Here is a 27,294-nt window from a genome sequence, read left to right as displayed (position 1 = left end):
CACCCTTTCTGGTTCAGGAGGTAAACACTTCTGCAGCTACATTGTAAACCAGACTAGGGACTAGGAAACCAAACTAGACTAGGAAAGAGTTGTTAGTTTTAACCTAGAGTAATCACTCAATTTAATTTACAGTGCAAATGCAGTGATGCTTTCTCTGACAGAAGCTGCCTTCTCTGACAGAAGGATGGCTCAGTGTGAGGGTAGAGAAACATCAGCAATTACTTCTTGGATTGCTATGGATTTGAAGGATGGACTGTTTGACAGGTTAAGAATCAACTGATCAGAGGGCTGGAGCACCTCTCCTATGAAGGAAGGTTGAGGGAACTGGGCTTGTTTAGCTTGGAGAAGAGAAGGCTCCAGGGAGAGCTCATTGTGGCCTTCCAGTACTTGAAGGGAACATATAAACAGGAGGAGGGACAGCTGTTTACAAAGGTGGATAGGACAAGGGGGAATGGTTTTAAACTAAGACTTAGGTTAGATATTAGGAGGAAGCAAAAGCAAAAGCAGCTGAAAAAGGCAGGCTAGCTATGGTGAAAAGCGATTTACAGGAGGATTCCATCAATGCTCTGTGTTCAAGGATACATACAACAGAAGCCCTTTAGGATCTGCTGCCCATACTGAATAACAATGACAGTTCATGTTGTGTGTTGTCTTTTGTCTGGCACATGCAGCTTGCCTGCTTCCCAAGACGTATCATTTACTCAGCAATCTGCACCAACACGCTTGTAAAAATAAACACTGTTGTGCTTCAATGCTCGGAGTGCTACACAGCAAAACACAGCTGATCAAGGAAATGAAAAGGAACACGCAGAAGGTCACACAAAACTGGATCATCACAACCAGTAGGCAAGGTCAGAAAAAGCCCCAAATCACTTTTAAGGTATTCAAAATGCCTCATCCAGTCTGGTCCAAACAGAATTTCGGAAGTTTTCAATACTTCAACAAAGAAGTAGGAAAGTCCAGACTCACACTAGCAATACAGATACTAAATTATCACTACAGTCACTTTTTCCTCTCTTCCATTATCAGACCATGAGCACACAGCCTGCACTGCAGGTCCACAGTGGCACAATCTAAAAGGCAATGGCTGCAGCACCACCTTGGCCTCTTCAAACAGCAGCAGCTTCACAGCTCATGCCCCGCTGGCACTCACTGTATCCCTGCTAAGCTGTACTACACTCAGGTTACAACCCTAGTTGCCCTTTCCTGAGCATGGGCACACATACGGGTCAACAGGTGTCTGACAATCATGGTAGCAAGCACAGTGGAAGCAATGGGAGCTAGAACAAGGAGAGGAAAACCAGTTTGGCTACCAGAGAACAACAGAAGATGACATGAAGGAAGCTGATGGTTTGAATCCTTGAACAAAGAACAGGGGAGCATCCAGAAAACACACAGGAAAAGTTGGAATTATTTGTGCCCAGCAACTGCACCAAGAGCAATGGCTTTAAATACCAACCTCCAATGCTCATTAAAGTTCATACTCCAACTGCTGAAACAACAGCAGTCTACATCTCACCACTAGCATCCCCTTCTGCCTCGGAAGGTGACAGACAGCATTGCTTTAATTTATATCACACATTTTCAATGTTAGTTTCAAGATTACAACGAGAATTGTTTAGGGCCTCCCTGTCATGAACGACTCCATCTAAGCATCACGATACGTAATACACAATTTGTTCTAAAATGTAACTCAGTCTTAATTTTGACTTGTACCTGTTGAACGAAAAAGAAGATATTTCCATTCCTGTGATGGTCTACGAATACAATCAATCAAATAGATATTGATGTACTATCAAATAATAAGATGATTAATTAGGAAGAAGACAGTAAGTCTACTTAGATGTTTCTTAGACTTTTCTGTATCTGAATTGAGTTTTTACATTATAAAGACAGCATGGATGTTAATATACACCTAAACTTTTATTAGAGGTCACTTTATAGAAAGATGGATCCACAGCATTGTGGACCAAAAGGGCCCTTTTAAACAGGATTTCTTGTATGGCATAACTACATACACCTGGGTTGGTGCGACTTTAAACTGAGAGAAATCAGAATGCTGCATAAAATGTAACTTTCCAAATAGTTTTCAGACTTGATTTAAAAGCGTCTTGAGAAGGAAAAATCTTTACTGTTTCTGAGACTACTATGCGGACACAAAAAGACAAACAAGCATTTTCTAACTTAAATAATACACCTACTTTAGAACATATGGGTGAATTCTCTATTATTCAGTACTGGAATTGCCAAGAATGACAAAACTAAGTGCATAAACTTTGTTCAGCTTCCACAAAAACATTTACTAATGCAACAGCTATGTATGCTATCATAGCAGTGGCACAGAACTGGAACTTCCCTAACTCTGCTACCCTTCAAAACAAACAAGATACGCGAGATTTATGTTAACAAAAGCTCATTTCATCAAAAACCTGCAGTTTATTTTTTTCAGTGGGATGTTAAGAGCAGCAGCTCAACAATTCTAAGAAAATAGTGTTGTAGGAGGGAAAATTTCCAATCACCCATCATACAATTGTTAAAACAATTCCCTATAGCTGTTAAGAACTCCTAGAGGCTCGAAAGGCTCGCACACACTATGATATTTCACGCTCTTTTTTTGTGACCATATTACAATAGTTTTGTATCCACTAAAATCACAGCTGCAGTACAAGTGCATAAGGAAATATTTAAGAGTGTAAGTTGCTATGTATGGCCCATGCTTGATTTTCATGATGCAACTGGTCTCTCCAAGTCTAAGGATAACCAGAGACTGAGTTTCAGCACATGTCACCTGTTTGCTGGCCTTACTGAATGAAAGCCTGTGGTCACTTTAATTCCAGTCCCTGCATTGAGGAAAATAATCTGTCTAACTCAAACAGAACTAACAATTAGAAAAGTAGAGAGATTTGGTATGAAATGCCAACAAGCATCCACCTACCAGAAACTCCCATAAATCCAAGATCTCCGTGCTGAACGAAGTGAAACACAAGTAGCCAGATGAGGTATGAACTGAGTCTGCCTTAAATCGATTTTTGGAAAGTTTAACAGCCATAAAGAAAAGCATGAAGATACCAGAAATCTGGCTTCTCAAAGCCATCCCATTAATGACCAGCCTTCACAGCCAGTAACCCATTACTCTGTAAAAGCCTGAGCTGACAATTTTACAGACCCAATTTTATGCTAGTCACTATGTGGCCTTTTAAGTTAATACTACTGCTACCTGTCCATCCCCATAACGTCAGCTCAATAACAACTCTACAGCCTATGCTTTGCAGAATGGTTTCAACTATTCCAATGTTAAATAATAATAATAATAATAATTGATTGAGTAAATTAATCTAAAAGAAGCTCATCATTAGGTAATGCGGGAGGAGAGAAAAAGCCTTTGCCTACAGAACCAATTCTTGGTAATCCTTACTAAGCTCTTCCCCACAGTGAAGCACACAGTTGCAAGGATGGGGATGACAGGCAACAGCTTATTCAAAAACCGTTTAAAATATAGAAAAGCAACCAACAGAGAAACGTTTGTCAGTAAGGTGAGCAGCAGTTCCAACAAGAATCACATGTGTACTGATGATTACCTGAGTTAAGCAGATTCATGCTAGGCAACACTTCCCTAGTTGATGACTAGTTGATAAAGGAAAGCAGCAATCAGATTAAAAACCTTACACTTCACTTCTCAGAGCAAAAAGCAGGTGGGAGAACCACTGAAAAGGAGACAATTTGTTTTTCTCTTATGCAAGTAACATAAGACAATATTTCACCCTATCTCAAACTCCATCTCCCTTCAGTAGCACAAACATAGCTTTCGTGAAGATGTACTACTCTGTCAGAGGGCCAGTGGCTTAAGATGCCCAATGTAACAACCCACAGACTTCTAAATGAGTATTCATTTACATTAGTGCTTTAACACTAACTCACATGCTTATTTTTTTCAAGTCCTGTACACACACTATGCGCACCGTGCTGCTTGAATCCAAAGCAACATGCAATATGTTCTGGGATGCAGTAAGAGAAGCCTAAGAGCTTGGACACAAAATGGTGCTGCCAGCACACTCTCAGGAGGAGCAGTATCTCAGCAGGCTCCTGGACATCAGCACTGCATGGCAACCTCCCAGCCAGCATGGGTCTGCACAGCACATGTATGTACCTTCTGCCCACCACATCCACTTAACCACATCAAAGGAGGCTCAGCAATCGGAGGAGGAAAAATAGTTTTGCTGATATTCTTGTTTTCAAATGGGAAGAAGTAATCACCATCTTTAGGTTTGTACTTTCAATAGCAGCTCACTCCTCTCCTGCTTACCAGGAGCATTCCTCCACACAGTGCTGTAGGACACTCCCTCTCCCTAATGTCCACGCTGCAATGCTGAGAAGCAAAAGAGAACATCAGCAAACTCAAGGCAGCAGACACAGCAGCTATAGGTCTGGCAGAACTTCACGCCTCAGTCTTGAAAACCTCTTCTGTGCGTCTTGTCACGAGGACAAAGGGGATGTGCTTCAGCACTCCTGCCTACATGGCACCAATCCTGAATCCTCTAGAGTCAGCATTCTGCACAGTAACATCTGCACAATGCTGCATTCTTAAGTGAAACTGTAACATTAGCGAACAGTGAATAGTTCAACAGAGCGCTGCTCTCCTCATCATAAAAGACCTACTCTAATGTTTATTTGACAGGTGATAAATCTTTCATCCAACGAGCTTGGAGGGGGTGTCTTTTTAATCAAAATAATTCCTTGGGGTTTGGCTGCGATCCTCTTCTTCTCAAATGAGCCCAGCCAAGGACTACGGACATGAAGAGCAAAGAGATACTACCCAGCAGAATACAGCAAGAGGAGAAAATGGCACTGCTAAGAAAGGTAGCACAGGACAATTGTCACACAACAGATAGTCACGTGGTAGAGCTTCGGACTGACACGCCAGGAGCTCTTTACAAAAACCTGGGGTGCATTTTACACCCTTTCAGCTGGAAGGTTTTCCTAGTCCCCTAAAGGGATGGGCATCTATTTCCAACTCCACACTGACCACAGTAAAAGCCACAGCTGCTGGCTGCCTTGCTAGCTGGTGGACCAAATGTGAGGCAGGGGAACTGCAGAGAAGGGGAGAGTAGATGAAGGAGCTCCAGAGAACAGCCAGTGGATCCAGGAACCCTGATACTCCATTGCAAGACAGGAGGCTGTGGATAACTTTCACTAGGCTCCATGCACACAGTCATTAACTCTTTCTCCCAGTGTTTCAGATCACAACAACTCAGCACTATACGTTCAAAAGGGATTTTTTTTTCCTGCTGTGCTGTAGCAAATGTTTTTTAAGCTACGATGATGAATCACATTCTTGTAGGAGGCTTGATTGTGCAATAACATTCTCTTAGATTGGCAAAACATGGCAATCACATTCAAAAACAAGCACTGCAAAGTCTAATCTTTTAAAGAGGAAGTGGTAAACAAATCTGCTTCAAATCACTTGGCTATCAACTTCAGCACTGAAAGTTCATTTGATGCTTAAGGCCTTACATGCAAATCCATATTCACTAGGAAACCCATCAGATAATTACCAAACATGATAAAGTTCTTGTTCCCTACAACCTTTGTACCTTCAGAATAAGAGACATCACTTACCTTCAATTTGGGTGCAAGACAAGCAAGCAACCATTTCTCTCTAAGCCGTTTTACAACATGTCTCTACACCCTCAGAAAAGTTAACTAATAAACATGTCACACAGGATTTATGGCGCTAGTTGGACATCTGTTAGGAGCGCTGCTTCTCTAAATGCAATCCGCAAAGAGCAGGAAGCCTCTACAGGGCTGGCCTGCTTTCCCTCAGCTACTTAATTATATGGAAAACAACTAAAATGCTTTGTGTTCCTTTCTATTATCCAATTCCTAGCAGCAAAATAGCTGTTTGCTGAGAGGATCAGCCTCCCTAATGCACCGAGCCAGCCCGGGCTCCTATGTAACACGTAGGAACTCACTGTATTTCTTCTAAAAGAGATTAAAGGCAACTTGGAACTGTGGAATTTCCTAAGCCTTGGGTGCTTTTTTCCTGGTAATCCAAATATTCTCTTACAATTCCATGCACATATTTCATGTGCTCATTTAGTTTTGTGCAGATTCTTCTTGAAAAAGGTGCCGGTTTCATTTCTCTGTCTACTCTTTAACCAAATTAGAACTATGCCAATATTGAAGACACAGGCTCCTCAGCCTGTAGCAGGATAAATGAAAATACATGAGGAAGCGGTCTCTCACAAGCACAGTTTTCTCTGAATTTCCAACATTTTCTCACTATAAAGACCACTGTATCCAACAGCGCAAGAGATCTTAACCTTTGGTTACCAAACAAAATGAAGCTTGTCAATGAGCAGCTTTCCCTCCCTCATTGAAGCGAATCTTCTGAGCAAACTGCAAGCATTAAGCAGATGGACCCTTTAAAGTGAAATTCTGGGTTGAAGTCCATCAGCAGTTTCTCAGAGCACCAAAGGAACAACACGAACAGCACACCTGGAAATCCAGTATCCATGCGCTCCCACTTCTTGCTATGGTGGTGCCAACCCTTTTGCACACAGCTGACCACTCAATGAGCTGATTCAGCTCCCTGAGCTGAAGGAAAACTACGCCTCTTTCCCCCTGGTTATTTCAGTTTTCTCCTAGAATAACAAACACAGTCTGCTCACCAAAAGGTCAGACAAGTGTCAGGTCAGCACAAGCATTTGGAGCACACGTCCAGGAGTGCGATGCTTCAATAGCATGATCCAACACCTCGCTGCTGCCGGACTCATCAGAAACAGCTTTCAAAAGACGGAATGCTCCAACTGCCCTATTTCTTCTCATAAAACAAATGGCTCTTCTCCTCCTCTGTTAACAACAACAAAAGCATGCCAAATGCTTGCTGGTGTCAGCTTCTTATGTGTATAGGTGGAAATAAGATAACAAGATAAGACAATAGAGTAGTTTATGACACTTTTCCAGGCAAGAAATTCATTAAGATGTGCTTATCAGTAGACTGCATGTCTTTTCTGATCACCTTTGTGCCTTTAACTAGTGTTTGTGGCATTCAGCTACATTTCCACCTCTCCCTTCACACGTGCAGAAAATGACTTGAAGTGAGTGAGCTGGGTTCCCAACCCAAAGCCAGAGCAGCGCCAAAGCAAGGGGAGCTGAACACTGCAGCATTTCTCAAGCCCTGTATTCGCAGAAGGGCGAGCTTCAAGCTGCTGTCAAAACACTCACTCCCACCGCTCTCTCCCGAGGCTGTGATCAAAGTGACAGTTCCTGTGGCATCCTCTGATCTGCTGCCACAGAGTGACCACATCTCACCCTGTCATTTTCAAGCCGTCGAGGCCTGATCATTAATTCCACTCAAGGACAAACCTCACCGACTTCTTGAAACCAAAAACAAAAAACACCACCAAAAACCACCAACAACAAAAACCCCCAAAAAACGAAGAAAAAAACAAAACAGCCCGCATCAAACCACAGCGACCAACCCACCCTAACCACAGATTCCTCGCTTCTTCCCCTAGATCCGCTCCCGCACGTTCTGGGGAGCGCTCAGTGTATCTCCGCATCCAGCACGGCATCCCCTCGCTCTACCCCCCGCCTCACACCGCTCCACAAGCCCCCGCGGAGTTGAAGCGCAGCCGTGCCCGCCGCCCGGGGAAGGCCTGCAGCCTCGGCCGGCCCCAGCGCGTCGGGAGAGGGAGGAAGGAATGGGACTCTGTCCCCGAGAAGGGGCTCTTCTGAGTCTTCTGCACAGGTGGGAGCCCGCTCCCCACCGCGCAGCCACGTAGGGCCGGTTTCTCCCGCCCGCTCGCTCACCTTTCTGCGCCTCTGAGCCCCGCAGCAGCGGCGGCAGGAGGAGAAGGCCGAGGCGGAGTAGCGAGGCCGCCTGCCGTGTCCCCGCGGGGAGCGGCCGCCCCGGGCTCACCATGCCCCGCGGCGTGGCCGGCGGTCAGAGCGCATCGCGGGCTGCGGGGCTGCCGGGCCGGCCCGGGCCGCTTACTCTGCCCTGAGCCCCGCGGCCGCCGACGGACCGAGCTCACGCCCCCAACCGCCGCCAGGCGCCCCCTGCCAGCGGCCCAAGCGCTTCCGGGTGCGCTCCGCGGCCCCCGGTGGCTGAGGGGCTGCCCCGCTTCCTGCCGCCCCCGCGGCCCGCCCCCGGTACGACGGAGCCTCGGCTTCGGGAGGGCTCCTGAGGGGCGGGGCGGGACGTTCGCCCCGCGGGAGATGGCTCCGCGATGAGCTTAACCGCCCCTCTTTGTGCCTCCTCGGTTCTCCTTGGCGATCTCACCGAGAGCGATTCGGTGGAGACACGAGTTTCGCTGTTGCAAACAGAAAAGAATAAACTGGTATCGCCAGTCTGTGCTTATACACACGATTTCGACTTTGAGAAAGCGAGAGAACAGCCAAGAGGGCTCAGGGCAATGCAATTCTGGCTATTCCTCACCTAGCTCTAGAACGCCCAGTGTGTGCTCAGAGGCTGGTTATAGAGGGCTTTGCTGCTGTGTGAGGAACAGATATTACATCTTTCATGTATTTCAACAAGAAAGCAAGATTGTGCTTCTGGGGAGACTTGGATTAGCTGGTCTTGCACTGAATTAGTTGCCCAAGGCAACCACGAGAGCTTGGGGGGTAGCAAGCACTCAAAAGCATTCTCCACATCCTTCAGCAGTTCTGTGAGGCAGATGCTGCTTTCCCGACCGGTGGTTTCTGCACCTACTGCACCGCCATGGCAGGAAGGGCACCTCAGAAGTCCTCCCCAGCCACACAGCTGTGCAGTGAACTGTTTGCATGGCACACACCGACTGCTTTAAGATTACTGTTGCTAGTCAAGATGTTGAGAATAGACAGACGGCCAAGTCGATGCTCAGTGCTTGCTGAGGCTTTTTTTCGCGTAGAAACATGCAGGGCGCTATGAAGCATTCCCTCATGCAAGTTTACTACGTTTTATGCTTTTCTTCAGTTGATAACCTTTTTAGCAACACCTCAATGAAAGCAGTCAATGAAGGCTATCGGACGTGAGCCCGTTTTAAATCAGCTTGCAGGATGCAACAGTCACTGAGACATCCCGCAGCACATAATGGAAGATGGGCTGAAAGGAATCTATATGCTCTCCTTTGTCTCCCATTCAGCAGAGGCAGAGGTTCATACCGCAGGTCACGTGAAGCGGTTATATCACTGCAATAACATCCCTTCTGCACTATAGAGACCACATTCCTAGGGTCACTAATCATTAGCGGTATTTGTTGTGTACTGGAAAAATCGCTCCTTGAATAATTTGTGGCTTAATAGTGTCGTGCATTAACAGGAACATCCTACACATAAATCAGCGGTGTTCCCTGGTGGACTCGGAAAGGTTTCCTCCCGCATTATTTTTTTGTTGTAAAGACTGTGTGTGGTATTTTCCAAGCTTGATTCAACTGTTCTGAAGGTTTTTATTTGCTCATGTGAAAAGAGAACTGGATCTGGGAGAGGGCTGATTTCTACAAGGGGTGTGAGAACTTGCAGTGATTCCTAAAGCTGCCAGAGGCTGAATTTGCTCCATCTATCTTACAAGTTTGTCCTGGAGCCACATTCCCTAACCACAAATGGCTCATGCGGAGCCCTCAGATACATACTTTGCAAAGGGAACGCCATCCTGATGGAAGTGGTGACAAACTATGACAGTTTATCCACTCTAAAAGCCTTAAAGATTTATGGAATCTACAGAGCCAAAGAATGAGGAGTATCATTCCATTAGCAATGCAACTGTTTGGATGGCTTGTCTTAATACACACTTGTAATGCAGAAGAAGAGGAAAAAAAAAGAAGAGGAATTAGATAAATCCAGATGGTCTTCCTGGCTTTCAGAATCTTCCTCCTCCTAAGAAGAGTGCAGCACAAAATGAGTTTAAATAGACCATCTGCAGAGTGCTGCACATTTCAGTTTGTGAGAGTTCCCAGGCAACTCCTCTGGGGGAAACAGGACTGTATGTAAAGGCTCCATTTTAGATTGTGACTTAAAACTGCCCCTGTCATCAAATCAAAACAGATACATAACTAAAATGTTATGGGAAACAACGACAGTATCATGCAATAGTGATACCATAAAGCAAGGTACCAACAAATACCATGAAATCAGCACAAATCCTTTTTTTTCAAGAGGATAGGTCCAAAGATCAAACTAACTTAGTGCCAACAGAAAAATGCTTAGGCAAGCGAGCATTTCTGTAATGCTTCCTTCCCATTACAAGTAACTTCTAGAGGTAAATGAAGCTATCTAATCCCCATCTGGCCCTCTTCTCCTGAGAGGCTTCTGATGTTTCTTTCCCACTATGGTTCTCTAGCTTTTCCATTTGCTTATTATATCTCAAAAGCTAAATTCAGATGGAGGGCAGGGCTGCTACTCAGAGGGACCTCTGTGATCTACAGTAACAAGATGACACAAACCTCCCACACCCCAAAAAAGCATGTGCAAGCTCTTGTATCTGAAAGGAACTGCCCATTGCAACTATATATTCTGGAGGATATTCATAAGCTGGTCTGCAGAAAAAGAAACTGGATTTTCTAGTGGACAAGCAGCATGTCACAGTGAAGAAAGCCAGTGTTATCCTGGGCTATATTAGCAAGAGGTCCAGGGGCCAGCGGGGCTACGGAAGTGATCCTTCAACTCTATCTGGCACTTGTGAGTCTGTGTCTGAGTGCTGTATCCAGTTTTGGGCTCCCCAGTACAAGAACAATATTGATCTGCTAGATGGAGTCAATTCAGGAGGTCTCCAGTATGGTCAGAGGCTGAAGAACACAGTGCATATGATAGGGCTAAGAGAGGTGGACATCTTCAGCTTGGACAAGAGAAGGCAAAGGGGAGATCTCGTTGCTGCCTGATAACTATGTACCCACAGGACAGGACTGGAAGATGGGGCTGGCCTGTTCTCAGAGGTGCACAATGATAGGAATAGATATAAGTTGCAACAAGGAAAACTCCATATCCAGATAAAAGAGGAAAAAATACCATGAGAGTGTTCAAACACTGGCACTAGTTGTCTGGAGAAGTTGTAGAATCTCTAATCTTTGCAGGTTAGTAGCTCTTCTACCTAAAAAAGACCTTCTGCCAAAAGAGATCCAGTGTCCTCCTGATGCCTGCCCATGAATGACTGGATCCACATAATCTCTGAAACCATTCAAGCTCCATTTATGTACTACAGAGCAGTATATTCACTGAAATATGGCTTTGTAATTTAACAGCCATACCAACACTGGAACAAAAACTCACCCTTTGCAGATAATTTTTAGTTGTTAAATTATTTGAATTAAGACAGTAGCAAAGCCATTATTGAAATGGTTATTGTTCTCCTTTGCCGTAATTCTGCTTTTAGGAAACACTCTTTGATAAATGATTCCCATGGTCTTTTTAATTAAAAATCCAAAGAGGAGCAATGAAGAATTGTGAATAACTTTAACCTATCGTGAATTTTACCCACTGAAAATACATCTGGATTTTCAGAAAGTTATGTGACATTTCATATGTTACTCCATTTGCTGCAGTTACCTTCTACTGTTTTCATCTTTTTCTTTGTTCCCATTTTAACTGCCTGTTATACTGATTTTTCAGGGACAACAACAAAGTCCCAGTTGCAGAATGGGTTTGATTTCAACCTTTTAGAAAGGAAAATGGGTATTGATCGTATATTATTCACAGCAATGAAGGTAATTAATCTTGTCCCCAGAAACACATTTACAGAACCACCACGATATATCTACCTAAGATTAATTTTTAATCAACCTCAGATAAAAGCTTTATGATTGTATATAAAGCACATTTATTTGACAGTCTCTAGTTTTGTGCTTTTAAAAGAGAAAAACCACTTAAAATTTAGTTTCACATTATTTTGGTGGGAAACATCTGTTAATTTTACTGGGCCTAGAAGTCATTATCAGGGAAAAAATTAGTACCATAAATTCCAAAAACGATTTTCTATCACATTTTTACTGCATTGTGTATGTGATGCAATTTAGGGATACTGGGAACAACAACAACAACAAACTACTTTTTGTTTATTTCAACATAGTAACATAGGGAAGGGAAACTTTATGGAGGATTTCAAACTGTCTTCTACCCTTGGAGTAGTTCCTGATCAATCCAAGTCCTATTAAAACCCTTCAATGAAAAATGGTCAGTAAAATGTTAAAGAGAAATTGTGTTTTGTAAGTATTGGTTTCGTGCTCTTAAATAAGAGCAGTTTTCTGAAGTGGTGTGCAGTCTGAATTCCCCAGATGAAGTGAATCCTACAGTTCAGTGACAGCTAAAGGACAAGACTATGATAATTATGCCATTAATTTAGCACAAAAGCACAGGCAGGATACTAAGCATGGGTTCAGCCTCTGTGGGACTGAAAAGCACACTTAAAATTCAATCTGTTTTTTGTTGAATCTGCTGCCTCTATTATTTGCACCCATATGATCTCTGATTCATATTTACCCTATTACTCCCCTTTTCAGTATTTTATTCTTTTGCGAGGACCTCAGTTTCTTTTCTTAGCTTCACTTCTTTTATGCAAACCCTAGTTTGAAATGGGCTTTCATGATCTGTGCGTCTCATTCTGTATCTTACTTTATTTTATATTACTCTTATTTTGAGTCCTTTTCTCCACCTACATCTTTATCTTTTGCCATTCTTGCCTCTGAATCACTTCAGCTGTTGTAATGGGCTGATTCATAGGTTAATCTTACACCGATTCCTGCTTCCAATCTCACTGACTGGTGGCAACTACAGAAATATCAGACATCTGGCTCCCCAGAAGATGAAGCTCTGCAGTGATGCATTTATGAGATCAAGAAAATATAACCAACAACCTCATAAGGGTGAAAGAAAGCAATTAAGTGCTGCATGTTTCAGGTCAGAGAACAACATAACGTACTAATTTTATGCCTAAAGTTTGTCTTCAGGAGAGCCTCAGATGTAAGAACAAACTTGAGATGAGATTATAATGTTAAAATCTGATACCTGTAAAAACATTGTTGGGAAGCTAAGAACAAAAAGGCTGAACTTCAAGTAAGATTTTCCGTTCCAGAAATAGAGTCATTCTTCTGTTATTGCAGATGATATTAGTAATCTCTGTAGCAAAGGAGCTTCAAGAGGTTGTATTGTGTCTGCTCTTAAAATTGTGCAGTAGACCATGAACATACTGGTATCAGCTCTGTCTGTAACAGATAAAGAATCTGGACAGCAGTCTGTTTTCTTTGCCTGATTGATTGTAGTCCCACCAAATCAAATTGGTCTGATCTGGGTTGCTACCACATCAGTACCATGATGAGTAAAATGGCTTTTAGTGAAAAGAAGAGAATCAAAATGTGAAAATATACTCTAGAAACAACAGAATGGTGTCGAAAGCTGGTTATGCCTTTTGTATAGATGTCAGTAATGTGCTGCTGCGTGCAGTCCTAACTGTTCAGTGCTGATGAAATACAGAGCTACAACTACAGGCAAAAGCAACTCAGCTTCGAGAAAATTGGTGCTGCACTGAAATAACAGAGAATTATAATTTTAAACGGGAGGGAGTCTGAAAATATTTAAAGCTTCAAAAGAAATACTGCGCTATGCTAATAAAGACATACATGAATATGACAGCATATGATCAAATTTAAAGAAGAAAAAGGGCTGTTTTATATGAAATCCAAGCTTTACGTGCAGGGCTAACGCTTCTCCCTGGAGAACAGCTTTGCCAGTTACTATAAAACCCAGGAAATTTGTGTTGTTTTGTGTTGTTGCCAGCACTTAGATGCTGGCAAGCGATAATCGTACATGAGTTTCAAGAATAAAAACCCAAAGTAAAAAAAAACAAAACAAAAAGAGGGTGGGAAGGGGAGACATGGAGAGAGAGAAAGATGTTAGAAAAGAGTAAGTTTTTGGCCAGTATGACTGTTGAAAGGATTTTAAAATATGGCCCAAATTAACCTGAAAGTACGATAAAGCCAAAAGGAAGAAGAAAGCTCTGCTCTTTTTAACTGACAACTGATATCGTTGTTTTCTATCCTGGTGTTGTTTTTTAAAGTTTATGACTGGCAATATTCCGTTCCTCAGACCCTTTCTCTTTTCAGATGCATGAGGCAAATCCAATGTCTTAGAACACTGTAGAACAGATCTGTTCCTAATGAAAAGATTTCGTGCTTAAAATAAGGCATTAAGTACAGGGTTATATCTGAATATAAGCAGAAATCTCCCATCCCACAGTTACATTCAGTCACAGAGAGTGTCAGAAATGAGGATGCTTTCGGTCGCATATACTCTTCTGAAATATGAAGTCCAGTGCCCAAAGCCAGTCACTTAAACAATTTTAAAGTGATGGGAGAAAGGATATTTACTGAAGGAAACAATTCTTTGACCAAAGACTGTCAAATCATAGAAAAATAGAATGGCCTGGGTTGAAAAGATCCACAGTGATCACGTAGTTTCAACACACCAGCTATGTGCAGGGTTGCCAACCAGCAGACTAGGCTGCCCAGAGCCACATCCAGCCTGGCCTTGAATGCCTCCAGGGATGGGGCATCCACAGCCTCCTTGGGCAACCTGTTCCAGTGTGTCACCACTCTCTGTGTGAAAAACTTCCTCCTGGTATCTAACCTGAACCTCCCGTCTCAGTTTACAACCATTCCCCCTTGTCCTATCGCTGTTCACCCTTGTAAACAGTTGTTCCTCCTCCTGTTTATAAGTTCCCTTCAAGTACTGGAAGGCCACAATGAGGTCTCCCCGGAGCCTTCTCCAAGCTAAAATCCTATAGCCACTCACACAGGTTGTAACAATGACTGCCAGTTAGCAACACTAATATTTTTCTTCTGTCTCCTCCAGTTTCCTTAGGCAGCACCAGGTCCTTCATTTGCATGCCAGTGTGGAGAGAGTTCACTGGGACGTATTTTACGTTTCAGTAACTGATTTACATTCAGTCTGCTATAATAAAGGCCAGATGATCACCTCTATTATGCAAATGAATGCATGGAAACAGCTAGGAAGTCAGTAACTTAATGTGGCAGAAGGAACAAGTGCCATTCTGTTCTTCTCTCTATCCTTTGACCTTTCAATAGCTTTCTTGCTTGCAATTTTGAATTCAAGGGGAAGGGTACAGCCGGCCAACTGGAAAGTGATGAATTAAGTTAAAAACCATTTTATGTCACAGCTGACACTCAGCTTACACAGGGAAAGGTACACTGGAGATATAAAAGGTGTTCAATAAATAGAAGCCTTGTTACATTTGGACTGTAGTGCACATAAACTCTCAGTAGTTTAAACAGTTTAAAATAATGTTGGTTGTTAAGACATTGAAAGGCTTATTTTAATGAAATGCTTAGGGAGAGAAATATAAACAATGTACATGTCACTAACAGGAAAATATACTTAAAACAGCAGATTACCTACTTACATTTATATCTTTTGTTGGTTTATGTTTGTCCTTTTAGAGATATTTGACCACTGAAATAATTTGATATTTTCTTTTCTCTTCACAAAAAATGTCTTCATTCATCTGAAAATGTACTGTGTTAGGCACCAGTATGTCCAGAAATTACATCACAGGGTTCCAGAAATGAATTATAGAATCATAGAATCATAGAATGACGAAGTTGGAAAGGACCTACAAGATCATCTAGTCCAACCATCCTCCCATTACCATAGCTATAGCAAACCACTAAACCATCTCTCGTCATCTTTCTCTTCATCCAGATGCCTCTTGAACACTACCAGGGACGGCGACTCCACCACCTCCCTGGGCAGCCATTCCAGTGCCTGACCACTTTCTGAGAAAAGAAGTTCCTTCTTATGTCTAGTCTAAACTTCATCTGATACAGCTTGCGAACATTTGCTTGGGTCCTGTTGGTTGCCTGGGAGAAGAGGCCAAGCCCCATCTCATCATCCTCATCACAACCTCCCTTCAGGAAGTTATAGAGTGCAATGAGGTCTCCCCGAGCCTCCTCTTCTCCAGGCTAAACAATCTCAGCTCCCTCAGACACTCCTATTAAGACTTGTGCTCCAGACCCCTCACCGGTTTCGTTGCCCTTCTCTGGTCAGGTTCCAGAGCTTCAATGTCTTTCTTTCAGTGAGGGGCCCAAAACTGAACACAGTACTCAAGATGTGGTCTCACCAGAGCTGAGTACAGGGAGATGATTACCTCTCTGCTCCTGCTGGCCACACTATTTCTTATATAGGCTAGGATGCTGTTGGCCTTCTTGGCCACCTGAGCACACTGTTGGCTCATGTTCAGCTGAGCATCGACCAATGCACCCAGGTCCCTTTTCACAGTCATCCAGCCACTCAACTGCAAGTCTATAGTGCTGCATGGGGTTATTGTGGCCAAAGTGCAGGATCCAGCACCTGGCACTGTTGAACCTCATCCCATTATTAAGTAAATACACTCACATAAGTTAAATAACCAAGTCACCAAGAATCTGAGGAACAATTACAGTCATAAAGGAAGAGGTTTTTCTGACCAGCAGATTTGTCAGTATTATTTTGCCATTCTAGCTGCAATAGCTTACATTTGAATGTGTCCTTTGATAAAATACATATATATATATCATCATAATTGTGATATGTAATTATCCTAAATATTCAAAGTTACTTTATAAAATGTCATTTGAAGGGTGAAAACAGGAGTTGAAAGAGATTCACTTGGTAGCTGGTCTCAGAGCTTTACAGGTAACCAATGTGTTATGAACATTCTTATCTTGCCTAAAAATAAATAAATAGAATAAGTTTTACCTATGTAGGATTAATGTGTAATTTTTCTAATTTGTTTCATTTTGCCTATAGGGATCTCACTCTTTTTTTCTTTTTTTTTTTTTTCTTTTTCTTTTTTTTTTTTTTTTTAAGGAAAACAGCCCACAATGGAAGTAACAAATTAATCTATCATTAATTTCACATCTCTTTATATAGTGATTTAATACGTTAGTAAACTAAATAAAGAGAATAATTTGGTTGGATTCTGAGAAGGGACAATCATTCTATTTCTGTCTGGAAGGGCAGTACACTCGAATAGTAGTCCCAGAATAGGGCCTAATAGCCTTGGATTTGAGGACTTTCTGAACTTTGGGAAACTTTATGTGTGAGTCAAATTTTGTATCAGAGGTCCATTTCTAAAACTGCCATCAATGCTCTTGATTCTCTTCTACCAGTGTCAGATTTCGGTGGGTTGTCTATTTCAGTGGGTTCGTGTCTGAAGTAATGAGTATGTATAGTTTATAATCTCTTCTTTTGCTAAGAGTTCTTTCTTTCTTTTTTCCCCTAGAATTGCTTATCCAGATTTCTTGTAAGAACTGTTCCCATCTCACTATTTATGGAGCTTGAGATTTGTGGTTTCCACCTCAGACTATAAGGACCTGTGCTCCTGAAACATTCTTTTGTTATATCTCATCAACTTGATGAGAAGATGTTGCCTCTCCTTACAGACCTTGTCTGCACAACTACTGAGAGAAAAAATATGAGATATAAGGACAGTAACTCACAAATGGTTTAACCCAGAAGCCCTCATGGAAAAAAACTGCCCTTGCAATCAGATCAAGTTTTGCCTGGTCAGTTTTTGACGCTAGATTTCTAACATAAAGCCCCTCCTGGAAGATCTGAATTGAAATACCTAAGTTTAATCAGTATCAGATGTATGTATAAAACAGAACAAGGGACACAACTTGACCTTTTGGTGACTGACCTACTAACAAAAGCAAGGTCTTTCGGGATTTACCTCTTCATGCTTATAGTGTGGGGCAACAAGCCAGTATAACATCTGCTTAGTATTAATTGCAAAGCAAATGTACAATGCTGACACCATTAATCAGTTTGTCCAAGTGAATAAAATGTCAAAAACTGATGTAAGAAAGCTTGGCTTTAAAAGCAAACATTTCATACAGATCTGCATGGGTCCATCTAATGATGGATAAGTTAACCCTGGAGGATGAAGAATGACTCCAGCCTAATGTTAGAGGTGGAATGCATGTACATCTAGCTAAGTACACAAATACTGTAAAAAAAATTAGAGGTATGGGAACTAGTTCTACAAAAATCAATCACCTGCTCTCCGTGCCACAAATATCAGTGTGATATGTTAAACAGAATGAATCACAACATTTTGTTTTAAGCCCTACCTGCAAGTTGCAAGCTGTGCCCTTAAGACTAAGTACTGTACCTTCACAGAACCCCTAAAAAGTCGCAAGCTTCCCTTTTCCCTGCCTGTGCTGGGCCACAGGCAGGAATAGTACCTAAAGGACAGGCATTTGTTAGAATTAGGTTGGTACAAAACAGTGCAGCAGAAATTGAAATCTGGACTTAAATTACGGATGAAAACTGAGGATCAGTCAGTAAAGGGTGCTATTATTCCCTTATGTAATGAGGAGTAGAACATCTGTCAGGGAAGGAGGAGGTAGAGAACACAAACACATGGAAGATAGAGATGGAAAAAATCTCAGCTAGCCAGCTTTAAAATGTAGGACTAATTCTATTGCTTCGTCAAATCTGGCTTAAAATTTTTAAGGCTTTTGTGCTTCCAAGATTCCCTTTGGGATATGTTTCTGGACTGCAGTGTGTTTGAGTTTCAGTATATTTTTTCCTGATGCGCTATTTTTTTTTTTTTAACCTGAATTTCTTCCTACACAATTACCAGCACACCCCTTCATAACACAGTAAAAATCCACCTCCCTCATAAACTCTGTAGCATTCACTACAGCACTGACTTTCTTTTAGGGTCAGATTCTGTTATATCTTCTCAGAATTCTGTGCCTTGTACTGTAAATTTTCCGCACTGGAAATCATCAGAATTATTCAAGGGTAGGGCTCTAGTCTTAAAAAATAAAATGGACAGTGCTGGAATAAGCACAATGTATCTTGAAAGTATGAGACAACCATTGTTTTTTCATTGGGAAGAAAAGTCTGTGTATTAAACCAGCCTCTTCATTGCTATAAATCAGCAACTTGGTAAGGAGAGTTTCCATCATGTAAGCTGAAAGGACTGTACATGATGTACTGTTCCAACAGAAGCAATGCATATTTTGTTGTTGTTTCTCATTTACCTAGGGAAAATTCTTTACAATTTACTCTAAGTTGCCACTGAGGAAGGAAGCACATTCTTTGCTTCACCTGAAAGGAAGAAGAGCAGCATAAAATCATTTATGGTTCAATAATCATAAGTTAGATCATATCAACACAAATGAAATTAATTAAAAAAAGAAGAAACTTTATGAAGCCAAGAAAACCATTTGGTGAAGCTAGACTGAAGAGCTTCAAGTCCTGAATGGTCAGAAAATCTGGGAGATTTTCTCTGGTTGGAAAAGCAAAAATTCCTTATAACTTGAATCCCAAGTAAAGAAAAACACATCTAGAGGATCACTGTGCAGCAGAAAGTAATGATTATCTGCCTAAGACCACAAAACCAAATCAGTACTTTTTTTTTTTCATCATGTACAGTGGACGCTACTTCTGTATTTAACAATACAGAAGGAAGATGATGATGCACTTTCAGACTTCAGTAGTATACAAAGCTTTAGTACATGCTGTAATGGAAAAAAACTAGTGCAAGGCAGAAAGGTAATAAAAAATAGGGCAAAAAGCAGTCTGGGTTTACAGAACATGGACTGTAACAGATTCATCTGGCTTTTTTTTTCACAACTATCAACTATTTTTTAGGGAAAGAAAATGTAGTGAATCTATCATGACTTCTATAAAGCTTTCTCATACAGTCCATTAAATAAAGCTGAGAAGATACTGAATAGTATAATAATTACTTCTACATGTGAATACAAATGAACATGTCAGCAGCAAGATGGTTTTGGGAAAGAGCTGAGTGAGGGAGGCAGGGAACAGGGGTTTATTACTGAGCATTCAAGGAGGCATCTTCCAAGACTGCTTATGGAATTCAGTATTATAAAATTTTCTCATGAACTGCCTTGGCAGAAAGACTAATGTAGTCTGTTGATGACACAGTTGGAGGCATTTTCAGTACGGTGGCTGAATACTGTATGCAGAGAAGGAAAAGGAAAAGAACGTCACACAAAAATGATGATCAGTTCTGAAGTCAAGAGTGATAGAAATGTGATGGAAATGCAAAGACTTGTAAGATTTCCTGGTTTAAGTTGGCACTTTATCAACCAGAGGTGTACAAGGAGAATGACATATGTATTAGGTTGATGGCTCACCCATGACATGTAACTGACATGAAGCTATAAAAAAGACAAAGATGATCCTCATCTGAAAGATATTTTAACAGAGGTAATTATTAACTCCAATTTGCAAGAAATAATTCAACCTCCCCAAGGATGTCGCGTTCTAGTTATCACTATTTAAAAAATTAATTAGACCTGGATCAGGTTCACAGAACACATTCAGCAACTGGACGCTAGGCTGGTCAATAGGCTGGATACAAGGTTCATGAAGAGCCTGTCTTGCTAAGGCATCTAAATAGCTGAGGTTGCTGAAATGAGCAATTAGATAAGCAGTGATGTGATTGCTCCCCGTGAACACATCAGGGAATACATATGGAAGAGGAATTTGCTCTTCATTCCAAAAGAGCATCCTGGCACAATGACAGCTAAAATAAGGTTTCTAAAGAGCAGAGCAGGGAGTCACTAAAACAGCCCATTGAGAGACATAATAGGAGCAAGAAGACTGATTATATTTTAAAAGGATTGCCAATAGTTTGTGAGTAGGTTTTTATGATATGATGGTTCATCTTAACAGGAGATTGCTTTTTGTAGATTTCTGGGCATTTTTGCAGGCCATCAAGTCCCTATTTCCCCACTTTCTCCCAAAGAAGAAGAAAAAGCACCAAAGGGAAAAAGACAAAGTTGCCACTGTCATTTAGGACTGAGGAATCCGCTTTAACAGAAGTAGTTTGGAAAACTCTCAGCTGGTGTCTGAAAATTTGTTAGTGTTTAGATCACCCTCAGACTCTAGTGGATTCCTTACTCATTCTTTGACTCCTGACTCTCCTTTGACTCTCTGTTTCATTCTATGGAACTCCTGCTCAGATAGCTCTCAGACTAGACTGTGTTTGGACACAACCCTGAAAGACTTCAGAAACCCTGCAGCAAGATATCCGATCATGCTTCATCTGTATCTGATCATGGTCTGCCCATGAAATCAGACACAACTGGCTTGTCACCTTCCCAAGTTTATTTGCTGCCCTGTCTCGGCTTTCTCAACTCAACTCTATTCACTTCAGTTGTCAGGAGGCCTCCATAAACACTCCAGCTCAGTTATATGAGGACAGATACTTACCTGTCCATCTAGAGTTGTGCCAGTTCAGAACCTTATAGTCAGACCTGGATTCATAAAATTACAGTTAGAAGAATATGTGTATGGCAGAGGCATACCTACATGTTCACTTTCTACACACCTCAGAACAACTCTCAGAAAAGCTTCAATGCAGATTGGCAAAGTAACCTTCAGAAATACCTTTGAAATTGGCATACATCAAGCACAGGCAATGCAAAAGATAACTGACAGACATGTCAAACTGAAATAGAGAAAGGAATGTCAGCATCATAAAACATTATTTGCAGTGAATGAGTCTTCAAGAGAACTGTTCTCTGGTAGCTGCAATTTGAATTTTACATTACAGCTATTTAAAGAAGCTGAATTAAATTGAACAAAAAATCTGAACCACTATTAAACTGAAGGTAATGCTTTGTTGGGCAATTACATACCAAATTATTATGCAGTATCACAATACTTACGTATAGGATTATAGGAATTGCGTAGTGCTTAGCTTTCATGACCATGCGACAGACCTCACAGCCGTATGAAGGGCTGCAGAGGTGTATCTAGGACTGTAGTACAGCATACGTATAATGTGTATTTTTCACAGTGTTTTGTGAAATATATATATATATATTAAGTATCTCTTTTTTTCTCAGGTAAAATGCCATCAGAGGCTGGCCTACACTCAGGATTCTGGGATGTGAACTTCCAGTGCTCAAAGGGAACTTATATACAGGAAGGTGGCTAATTTTTTATATGGTTTGATAGTAGTATGTCACAGTCTGTCAAGGGGGGATGGTTTTAAACTAAAAAGGGGGAGATTTAGATTAGATATTAGGAGGAAATTCTTTATTCAGAGGGTGGTGAGGCACTAGCACAGGCTGCCCAGGGAGCTGTGGATGCCCCAGTCCTGAAGGCTTTCAGGGCCAGTTTGGATGGGGCCCTGGGCAGCCTGAGCTGGTGAGCAGCAACACTGCCAGAGGCAGGAGGTTGGAACTAGGTGATCTTTAAGATCCCTTCCAACCCAAGCCAATCTATGGTTCTATGTCATCAGACTTAAGTTATGTTACTAATATTGGTATCCACGATTAGTCAAAATCGTAATATTTATGTTTTGTGTTTCTATGAACTCAGGTTTGAAGATGTTCTGGAAAAGCACATGAGATGTATCACAGCTGTGTCATTCATATTTTTAAAAATAAGACTTTCTAATAAATGTATTTTAGGCATTAACTCAGTTAAAAGACAGTCTTCAGTTTCAAACCCATTAAACACTCATTTACCTTCTCCGTAATTCTTCATGTTCAGCTATAGGCAGCGACATTTCCACTTGCATGGCAAAAGCTGGAAATTCTGGCAGCTCAGCAAAGAGCAGAGGAATCATTTCAGATCTGTTACAGTAGGGAAGGCAGCCTGGGACCGTGAGATGAATATGGATGGAAGGCAGAATTAAAGAATTGCTCTGAAGTGATATGGTTAATCATATTGCTTATAAACAAACATTTTTCCTTTCCAGACTGACCTTCCCTCACCTCCAGATGATGAGGAGCTCATCCTTCTTACAGGTAATATTAAAAGCATAGTTCAGTATGCTGGTGTTATTGGCTAGAATTGTGAAACACCCAGACAGATAGACTAGAAACAGATCCACGTTATAAGCAGAAACAAATCCACTTTATAAGCAGCCCCCCTCCATTTATTTTTATTTTTATTTTAGTCCTGCCTATTGCAAGTTGGGATTCACACTTTCTGCTGCATCTTCCCATTGTGTAACCTGTGCTCATTTAGGGACAGGACTGTCCTTTGTTAGATGTCTGCAAAATGCTCACTGCAGAGCCTTCCCTCAGGACTTTTGAAATCCTTCTCACACCCTTTCATATAGTATCTAATAATAAGCAAGAGTCAAGACCACAATTATTCAGCAAATTCCATTGCTATGGAATCACGATATACACAAGACCCTGATAATATCTCTGTATTTTGTACATAACTTTGTTCCTAGACAACTGCACATAGGGTCAAGTGCTTTGGGAGTTTAGATCATAGTTGTTTCCTATGCATTATCTAAGTGAGGAATTGCAAGCAGGCACAGAGTGCCTCCTACATTATCAGGAAACATCTGGTAATTTGACCTACAGTTGCAAATGAAATTCTCTCCTTTGAGTTTCAGATGTAAAAGTCCTGCTTGTTTACAATATCTAAAGCCTTATTATTAGGTCTACACTTTATCATCTTTTAAGATGCTACTGAGCTTTTCCTTTTACATTTTTTACACACCTGTGTAATCTCCACTCTTTCAAACCTATTTAGCTGCATGGATAATTGCTCTGAAAGTAAGTAATGAAAGTCACCTTTATTTTGCACCAGACTTAATAGTATCCACAAAGGTGGACTCGTTACAATGCAACAGTGACTGACTTCCCGTCCATCATGAAGGCTCTCCTGAAGTTGCTGGTAATACATTCTATTTCACAAACTATTTCTTTGTCCTCTGTTTTTGTTTCTCCCCATAACAGCATTAACATGTAGCAGCATTGGTATGGCTAAAATAAGTTCCAATACATCCAGCTGGTCATTTCATCAATTCAAATATTCACCTTTAAATTCCTAGAAAATATTTGTTTGGGAGAAAGCAGGACGTGCTTTGTGTTTAACAGGAACAGGCTGCCTTGTGGAACGTGCATCGCTGTTAGTAAGAACCCTGGAATGAGAAGCTGAATCTTTCCTCAAAAGCCTGATGGATTGCTTTCCTTTTGTTTTGGCTCAAGGAGGATTCTGACACCATTTGTTCAGCTCTCCACACAGTTGCTGAGCCCTGCATTTCTGAGAAAGAAAGAAATAAATCCTGCAATACAGCAGAATATGTCCCTTCAAGTAGGAGGAGGCAGTAATGGGACCAGCAGGTCGTATAAAGAAATATTGCATTATAAAATGTTTGTTGCTCACAACATTTGAACCTGTAATTTTGAGAATATTGTTTCCTGTTCTTCTGTGAAATTTTAAAAGGAAACATTCCCAGGGCTGTAAGATCAGGGCCAGATAATTATCATACATGCATTTGGGAAAGTAACAGTCCTGTGTATCAATATACGGTGTTTTTCTCAATGAACCCGTGACTTCAGCAGTCTGCATAAAGGAGACGACTGCTTCATTTGCTCCCAACAGCCTATTTCCTTACAGAGCAGTAGACTTCATAGAAACTTATCAGTTCACAGACCACTTTTAGATAGGATTGATCTTCCCAGTGCTTTGTAGGCTGAGATTGCAATCTTGCCGAAAAATAGTCAGGAAGCCACAGAAACAGTAAAATCTTTGGAAGGAAAGGGATAACCCAGAGCGGATGGCAAGTTGAGTCAGTTCCTTGTGGCTGCTCTTCCTAATTCAGGAGTTGACTCAAATATTTCTCCTGTTTCACAACTTGACTTTTTCCCCACTGCTGGCCAGCAGCCAGCATTCCTGTCAGGCACAAGCAGTGGGTCACAGCCCTTCCATGGACAAAAAAGGTGCTGTGAAGATAAAATCTTAACTGCTTTCTGGCCAAGATGAGGCTGCAGCCATCATTTACTCATTCCTTGTCTTTCATGCTGTTGCAGCTGGGTTCGTACATCTGAAAGATGGGAGATAATAACATGTGAAGACTAAATGAACTTTTCTATACTGAAAACAATAGGGAAGAAGCTTTGGGAGCAGATACAGCAAAACCGGCTGTGGAAAAACTACCTTATGCAAAAGTGCATGGAATTCTCATGATTCAATTTTTACAGCACTTTTTCTTTTTGAAGACACTTTTGAAGTGTTGCAAACATTTTATTCACGTTACTGCCACTGGAAGTAAGAAAGTAGTATTATTCTAATATTATATATTGTAATATTGAGAAAGAGACTGTCAAGCTACAGAAAAACTGTGATTGAATTAGGACTGCATACTCAGAATATCAAGGAAACAACTCTCGCCCACAGCTTATGGTTACATTTTTTGCTGAACTAGGCCATGCAGGTTCTCAAATAGACTCCAGGAACTGACCACCTCTGTAAAAACACAAAAGCAAAGTGATCCCTGCCTGATCGATAGGGAATTGAAGTTCGAATATATTTTGTCACACAGGAAGTTCAAGGAAAAGGCAGGAACTGAACCAGATGTTTGAAGGTCTGGCCCAATGCCTTAAGCACAAAATAATGCTTTTACCTCATAAAAGTGCTCTAGACTAAAACCGATCTCTCTCACCTTTTACAATCTGTTTCAGTAAAGAGAATAGAGAGATATCTAGAAGTATGCTATTAACCCAAAGACTACTCCGTGATAAGAGAACATCCTTTGATGACTGTGGAATGTTATATAGCTTTTACTTACAACATTAAAAAAAAAAGAGAGAGAGAGAAAAAAGTGTCTGTTTTGTGGAGACAATTTCCAGACTTGGATCTGCTTTCCTCTTTTCCCTCCCTAAACTTGTTTTTTTGGGGGGGATTTTTTTGTTTTTGTTCTTAATACGTTTCTAACAAGATTACTCAGGATTGACTGACATGGATATGGATGGCACTGAATAAGCTGGACAACATAAGTACTTTTTTATACACTATGAATTTTTTGGTGACAACTTGGTAGGAAGAATGCACGGCTCCATTATCCACACTTCCACACTCTTGTGCTGTCATGTCTCCATCCCTGTGGATGCAACCTGGCCTCGATAATTAACCTTGGCTCCTGTGGGAACAGAAATGTGCTGACTAAACGACTGTTCCTGTTATCTGGGTTCCCTACTGTGCTGTGAGTTCTTTGCTTTAATTTCATTAAATGCCTTAAAGTTAAGTCGTGTGCAAAATGTCTTTTTTTCCTCTTCTTCCCCCCCCCCCAACAAAATCTGCATTAAGGTAAATGCAATTGCTTAATGGCCAAATCAGCAGGGTGAAGCAAACAAAGAGCTGCACTTCAGGTTCATATGTGAGCGAATGCCAATTCAAATCTACTTAACTTCTGTAAATTGATTTGAAGGCAGCACCAGATGTGCCCCTAGATTTCCATTTATTCCTCACAAAAAGTCAATGAAATACATGTCATCTGGAAATTGTCCCAGGGAAGCAGATGCAATATGTTTATTGAGGCTTTGACAGAAGACCAATTCTTGGAGTTTCAGATTGGTGTTCAGGGTGCAAAGCTGCTCTCAGGAGACTTCCAGCATAGTGGTAGTCCACAATGTAAGTAGAATCTGCTTTGTGTAATAAAACAGAGATTGAAAAGGTCTTCTGAGTAGATGGAAAACTAAGATCAAATCAGATATTTATACCATAATATCTTTCTCTACCTAACTCAAATGAGAGTAATTTGCTTCAATGATCATCGTGGTAATTCAGTTCAATTGTCTTTTCTATTGAAAAGTTCATTTCCTGTGGCCATTTTCTAAGATTTCAGTATTTACAGGAAACCAAACCCACTAACACATCCCAGTTGGAGGGGGTTTCTACTGCTCAGAGAAAGGTACTGAGAGGTACAAAAGTTCAAACGTACTCAGCTGCAGATGAGCTCACCCTCACCCGTTCTCTGCAGCTGATTATAATAAAAACATCACCTCCCATGTGACCAGCTCTCACCATTGGAAAGCAATAATGTCATCTCCAGTGGGATCCTGGATGATATACAACTAGTATTAAAACACAGATATTTCTCCAGATTTCCCTGCAGCCTGTAATTTCCTTTAGTGAAAAGGACTGGCTGATGGAGCAGAGTTTGGAGAGTATAAAGGAATAAATACTCTATCAATATTAAATAGCAAGAAGAAAAGATGATCACCTCAGTAAAACAGATTGTAGCTTGGCAGTTGGGGTAAACACATGGGACTGTTTTGACGTTAAGAGCTGATTTTTTTGTTTATTTGCTTTGTTGTATGTCATAAAGAGAAGTACACAGCATTAAATAAGTTGCTATTAGCATTTACTCCTTCAAGCAAAAGCGTTCTTTCAGGTTTGATCAAATAGTCCATGGAAAGATTAGTTTCACGAGGCCTCTGAGCAAGTCAATAAAGCATTTAGACAGAAAAAGTGTAATGCAATCAATTTGCTTTTCCATGCAAGACTGCTGTTTCCAAGAAATATCACAGA

The 27,294-nt window shown here is 41.2% G+C and overlaps 1 protein-coding gene and 1 long non-coding RNA gene across 5 annotated transcripts in view; one reads left to right on the top strand and one right to left on the bottom strand.

Moving 5' to 3' along the window:
- Positions 1 to 22,518, bottom strand: part of DCBLD2 (discoidin, CUB and LCCL domain containing 2) — a 48,865-nt gene extending 26,347 nt beyond the window's left edge. For 2 of the 3 annotated variants that reach the window (XM_015876806.3, XM_085525396.1), the window contains exon 1: positions 7,813 to 8,049. In XM_015876806.3, coding sequence (XP_015732292.2) covers positions 7,813 to 7,924 — 112 coding nt within the window. In that variant the 5' untranslated portion in view covers positions 7,925 to 8,049. Of the gene's footprint in view, positions 1 to 7,812; positions 8,050 to 22,484 lie in introns of those variants that run through there. The other variant, XM_015876825.2, reaches the window with a different exon arrangement.
- LOC107320715 (uncharacterized) lies at positions 21,848 to 26,006 on the top strand. 2 transcript variants are annotated; one of them, XR_001558357.3, is made up of 4 exons: positions 21,848 to 21,941; positions 22,718 to 22,766; positions 23,569 to 23,655; positions 23,859 to 26,006. It is a non-coding gene; the product is annotated as an uncharacterized LOC107320715 (long non-coding RNA). The 2 variants fall into 2 exon arrangements; XR_014938186.1 differs by lacking the exon at positions 23,569 to 23,655.
- Positions 26,007 to 27,294: the final 1,288 nt, after the last annotated feature.

This window comes from Coturnix japonica, chromosome 1 (genome assembly GCF_054131305.1).
Source record: "Coturnix japonica strain WE chromosome 1, WE-NBRP24, whole genome shotgun sequence".
Classification (NCBI taxonomy): Eukaryota; Metazoa; Chordata; class Aves; order Galliformes; family Phasianidae; genus Coturnix; species Coturnix japonica.
This window is presented reverse-complemented; position numbering and strand designations above follow the sequence as displayed.